This window comes from Micromesistius poutassou, assembly GCF_964030765.1.
Source record: "Micromesistius poutassou genome assembly, chromosome: 6".
Classification (NCBI taxonomy): Eukaryota; Metazoa; Chordata; class Actinopteri; order Gadiformes; family Gadidae; genus Micromesistius; species Micromesistius poutassou.
In genome coordinates, this window is record NC_140276.1 from 18,415,367 (window position 1) to 18,421,045 (window position 5,679).

Sequence of the window (5,679 nt, forward strand, 5' to 3'; positions counted from 1 at the left end):
CCACTCCCTGCTGGTTTCCACAGTAAACCAGCGCGTTGACACAGAAAAAAGTTTTTATGCTTGCTATAGTTTCAACATAAACATACATACAATATTTTTAATATACTGTGTACATACTATGTATTTTTGTGTGTGCGTAAATATATATATTAATATATGGAGGTGGGGGTGGTGGTGTTGATGGTGGTGATGGGGATAGTGACTATCAGAAGTGGGGGTTGTGCTGCTGCTGTTTAAAGAGCTGGGAGCTCCGTTTGATGGACAGACAGGATGTTGAAACTATAGCAGGCAGGAACAGCGTTCTGTGTCAACACGCGTACTGCGGAAACCAGCAGGGAGCGGGCTATCATCTGTTTTCAACAGAGTTCAGTAAGCGTGTGTGTATGTGTGTTTGTGTGTGTTTCCCACTCTAAACAAACGTGATTTTCTTGAGTGGATGTTACTCATTATTCTCGTTTTCTCAGGGGAGGAGGAAAATGCCAATTGGCCCAGAAACCCAAGACTGTGGGTTCTGTTTATTATTCCTATTTATTCTAAATTTCCCCACTGTGTCAATTCTTCTTAACTCCATAATCTATTTGAACTAGTCAAGATAATTGTATTAGTATAGCCATTAGTCTGTTACAGTCTCAACAAGCTTAACAGGCCTTCATTATGGAAGTCCCCCTGACCCTAAGTCCACCAGTGTAAGCCACCACACACACAGAGATTTCTATCTATGCACACAAACAAACAAAACAAACACATACGGCACATACCCACACGCATTCACGCATGCACGCACGCACACGCACACACACACACACACACATACACACACACACACACACACACACAGCATGTCCAACCCTTCCCGCCATTGTAGCCTACGTCCTGTGTATATCTTTTGGCCCAATCAGATGTAGCTTCAGAGTAACAAAGCAAAAGACAGAGTCATTTTCAACATAGAATAATAAGAATAATATTAATAATGTTTATTCATTTCAGCAAATAAGGTATTCATGTGTTGGCAACGTAAGACAACTAAGCACACTTCACATTCCTGTAAGATAAAATAGCTTCATAGATATGGAGACAGGAGAGGAGGGGAGGTGAAAGGGGAAGAGGAGGAGAGGAGAGAGCAGAAGAGAGCAGGAGGAGAGGGTAAGAGATAGAGGATAAGGAGAGAAGAGAGAAAGAAATTAGAGGATTAGAAGAGGAGGAGGAGGAGGGGAGGAGGAGGAGGAGTAGGAGGAGGAAGGACTGGTCTCAGAGCGTTGGTTCTCCTGCGGCAGGTCTACGAGGAGCTCCAGGTGATGACCAGGTCCTCACTGTTCTCTAATCCCGTCCTCTTTGGACAGCCACGCCCTTCGGGTTACCCACACCCCCTCAGTCGTTTACGGACCCCAGCTCCGCCGGCAGGCCCTCCGCTTGGCGCCACAGAGCATTACGGTACCGGAACCATTTCTACAATGGAGAGAACATTAGAATAAGTTGATTCATACTGATTCATCAAAGTAAAAAATGATTTTAGAAATATTTTTATCAGATGGGTTTTATTCTTTGTAGACGGCGGTGACACTGAGGTTATGAGGCTTTTGTCTCACAAATCATACTACTAATCTGAATTTGGGTGAACGGGGCGTGTCCCCTTCATTTGCTTCCTCTTTGTTTTGATCCGCTGGGGGCGGAGATCTGTAAGCTCATAATTGGCCAACAGTGAAAACAAACTCGGAAAAGCACTAGTAAATTCAACTTTTCCTGCAGTCGGTGTGAAGAAAAGCCTATATCAAAAAGAACATCCTGTCCCTGACACCAATGTTCCTAGACAAAGTGTCATAAAGGTTTAAAATAAACACTGTGAAGACTGGCCACTGTAGAAATAATACACTTTTACCAAAATCCTCTTCTGAAAGCTCCATCTTGCCATTAGCGAATGACAAGGATATGATGATAACTCTGAATTGTAGGATTGCTGACTGCGTGATTTGGTAATCTTAGACCTGGCACGGTTTTAAGCCAGAAACCAAAACCTGAGTGAGGTCATCGTTTTTAGCAGCGACCACATCCAATGAATATTCCTGAGAACCCATTCAGGTGGGGCAGCTGTATTGTCAGCGCTGGATTTCTGTAAACATCCATAGAGAGATGCTACCAGACCTGGAGGCAGCAGAGAACTCGAGACCCCCCCCAGTTCTGTTTATTCATGATGTCAGTGTGACCTGAACTCAGCAGAACACGGCAGCGGTCCAACACACACACAGCGTCTTCTAAACGGATGACACACAGCGACGACATCGTACCACCAAACTGCTGGACTGCAGGTCCATCCACTGAATGACTGAATTGCTGATTGACTGACTAACCAATTGGCTGGCTGGCTGGCCAATCGACTGACAGTGGGGTTTTGGCAGGAGTTTGGTTTCAGAGCAGTCTGTGTTTTTAAGCAGTGGAGAATTAAGTGATTTCTTCCAGTGAAGAAACAGATTCTGAACTTTGGACCCCAGTATCAAAACACTGAGCCTCATTCTGTGGTTTATGCAGTGGTTCGGTCAGGTTCAATATTGCCTCATATCTCCACTGCGTAATGCAGTTCTAAACACATTGCTCTGGTTAATGGGTTCTGCATATTATGATTTGATACATAACTTATTGCTGGAGATGGAAGACAGAGAGAGAGAGACAGAGAGAGAGAGAGAGAGAGAGAGAGAGAGAGAGAGAGAGAGAGAGAGAGAGAGAGAGAGAGGTTTTGAGGTTTGAGGGCAGCCAAACCCCCATTCTATATTTCAAGTCTTGTTTTGAGTCTGTTCCAGTGTAAATAAAAAAAAAAAAATGATTTTGTTATCAATTTGCTTTTTTTTTTGTTTTGTTTATATTTGTATTAACATTATGATTCTATTGAAGTAAGTGAGAGAGAGAGCCCAGCAGGTATAACTGTTGGTGGTGAAACCAGATTAGGGCCTATTGGTTTGTTTATATTATGTTTGCATGGAAAACTCAAAATAATACAAATAATACAAATACTACAAGTAATATTAATAATACAAATACTAGATGTCTCTCTCACGCTCTCTCTGGCTATCCCTTTCTGTCTGTGTGTCTCTCTCTCACCAACAAGAAGATGAATTTGCAAGTCAAATGCTTAGTTTACTTGTCATGATGTCATCTCATCGCTACAGTTCAGGGATGCTTCTTGGGCTCGTCGGGGCAAATAAAGCTTAACCAGCGATCAAGCTAAAAATAGCTATAGGCCAACCAATCAGGAATTGGCCCAATACTTTCTGTTATTAAACATCTGTTTTAACTAAATGGTTATTACACATGAAATATTACCATAAAATCATAAAATCACCACTCTTAAAGCTGCGCAAATGAGTAGTTTTTCCTCTGGATGTCATTCACACATGAAGAAAACAACACTGGTTCAATCTAACATAATTCACAATCTATGTCCAGCATAGAAACAAAATAATTAATCTAGTTAAATTAAATTTGTTCCGTAACAAGTTGCTCCCCCATTGTCCATTGTGTTTATCAGTGGTCCAGGGGCTGCCTGGGTAGTCTTGCTAGCAGACTTCCTACGACGTCTTGTCTCTTATCAACATTTACAGAAATCTGCCACCTCTGTACATCCAGTAGGGTCTTTTGGATATGCACACTTCCGTTAAGTGCAGAACTGCAGAACGGGTCAAGTAGAGGTGAAGTGGTGATGATAAAGCGTGACAATTTCAGCTGAACATCTGCTTTTAAACAGGCGTCGTCTGTTTACAAAGGGCAAAGGAGATATGGTTTGGTGAGTTCATCACCAGAGCGAACAATTAACTTGTTATCCCTTAATTTGTGTAGTAGGCTACACTAAAACGAGGAAGTCCTGTGTCTAGTTTTGAAACGGCTCAAGGATACAGCTGGTTACTGCAGCAGATTGTGTCAGTGGAGACAATGTAGCTTCACATAAGAAGCTACAAAGTTATTGTCTCTGCTCACACATGGCCAAAAAATGCTCCTCTTGCATTGACAAAAATGGACTACATCTATAATCATGTGTGTGTAGATCTTTCACAACATTGTTTCCCCTATTGGCATTATTTGGGATGGATAGTGCATGCGGAAAACACCCCAGCATTGAAAACTATAGGCTATTCCAAAAGTAGGCCAATGGACAATTAATTGTACGCACATGGTTCGGTTCAATTGTATTAACAGCGATTAAAGTAGCCCACATCTGATGACTACATGGTGTGTTAATACACAGATGATTGCATTGTTTTATCTGGGGGGCAGCAGGTTAATGACGTTGAGATTCCAGTGGTAGCCCGATCTGGTATCTAGGTTTAAAAAAAAGTTGAACTTGTGGGGCGGGGGGGTTAAAGAATAGTGGCTGCGCGTAAAGCCAGAATGAAACTAATAACGCACAGCAAGTGGCCGAAATCCACACATGCAGGATCGATCATGCGAGGACGTTTGATAAAGCTGTTAAGTGATACCAAAGTCGATGGTTAAAGCCGAGAGCATCCAATCCAATCAGATACTCACTTGCGTCTCCTCCTCCGTTAATCCACACTCGGCTGCGATCAACATGAACGTTGTCTCGTCGGGATGTCTGCTGACTGTAGCAAAATTATGCTCCAAGATCCGGATCTGATCATCCGCCAACTGCATACTTTCAATCGTCCGAGTGGCCATGTCTATCTTCAAAACAATCGACCCGAGAATAACGTCTACTATGTGTTTTTAGTGGTAGGCTAAGTGTTGTTTTTGTTCGCTGATGTCAGGAGAGACGCGCTGCACTGCTGGGCTGCGGAGTTCCCGAGTGAGAAAATAGTTTTTAACATCAGCTGGTGAACTGAACTCTTATACGCCTGGGAGGGAATGAGCTCTCTCAGCTCCGTGTGAATGTTATCCTGCTGTCTACACAATGAGGAGGAGGAGGAGAGAGAGAGAGAGAGAGAGAGAGAGAGAGAGAGAGAGAGAGAGAGAGAGAGAGAGAGAGAGAGAGAGAGAGAGAGAGAGAGAAGCCTTCCTCCTCCAGACCTCCCCTTCAGGTAGGCCTATATACACTCACCCACCACGAGTTGACTCCACGGACACTGTAAACTTATCGTCGGAGGAGATTAAGCCGACTTTATGCTCGATCAAGTTAGAATATTTCCTGTAACTCGCAATTGTTGTTTTTTTTGTCAACTATGTTGCGGTGCGTGAGAAGTAGGGAGTGGTTCACACCCGTTTACGTAACACACACACACACACACACACACACACACACACACACACACACACACACACACACACACACACACACACACACACACCCGCTGTCAACATGTGTTGTTATGTTTCATATAGTTACTGTTTGTTAAAGAGTGAAAGAGTTAAAGCTCTCTCTCTCTCTCTCTCTCTCTCTCTCTCTCTCTCTCTCTCTCTCTCTCTCTCTCTCTCTCTCTCTCTCTCTCTCTCTCTCTCTCTCTCTCTCAACTGAAACGTCCATGGGCTAACAATGTTGATTTTCACACAGCCCTAATGGTAAATACCGACTCGCCACTCTTCACATGCACACGATTATAACCGAGAAACACACACACACACACACACACACGCACACACACACACACACACACACACACACACACACACACACACACACACACACAACAAACGGACAGACACAACGTGACTGAGGTACTGTATAAAAGTTATGTAAGA

General features: G+C 43.3%; 1 protein-coding gene across 1 annotated transcript; it reads right to left on the reverse strand.

Annotated features, from left to right (window-relative positions):
• Positions 1–950: 950 nt before the first annotated feature.
• On the reverse strand, positions 951–4,873 carry hopx (HOP homeobox). Its single transcript, XM_084469321.1, has 2 exons — positions 4,513–4,873; positions 951–1,446 (listed from the first exon to the last, which is right to left on the reverse strand). Exons 1-2 carry the CDS (start codon positions 4,660–4,662, stop codon positions 1,369–1,371), a joined length of 228 nt encoding a protein of 75 aa, XP_084325447.1. The 5' UTR covers positions 4,663–4,873; the 3' UTR covers positions 951–1,368.
• Between the last annotated feature and the right edge of the window lie 806 nt (positions 4,874–5,679).

Coding starts and splice junctions, on each gene's coding strand:
- hopx (XM_084469321.1), bottom strand. CDS start 4,662: ATGGCCACTCGGACGATTGAAAGTATGCAGTTGGCGGATGATCAGATC. Junction 1,447..4,512: donor TAACGGAGGAGGAGACGCAA/GTGAGTATCTGA, acceptor TCTCCATTGTAG/AAATGGTTCCGGTACCGTAA.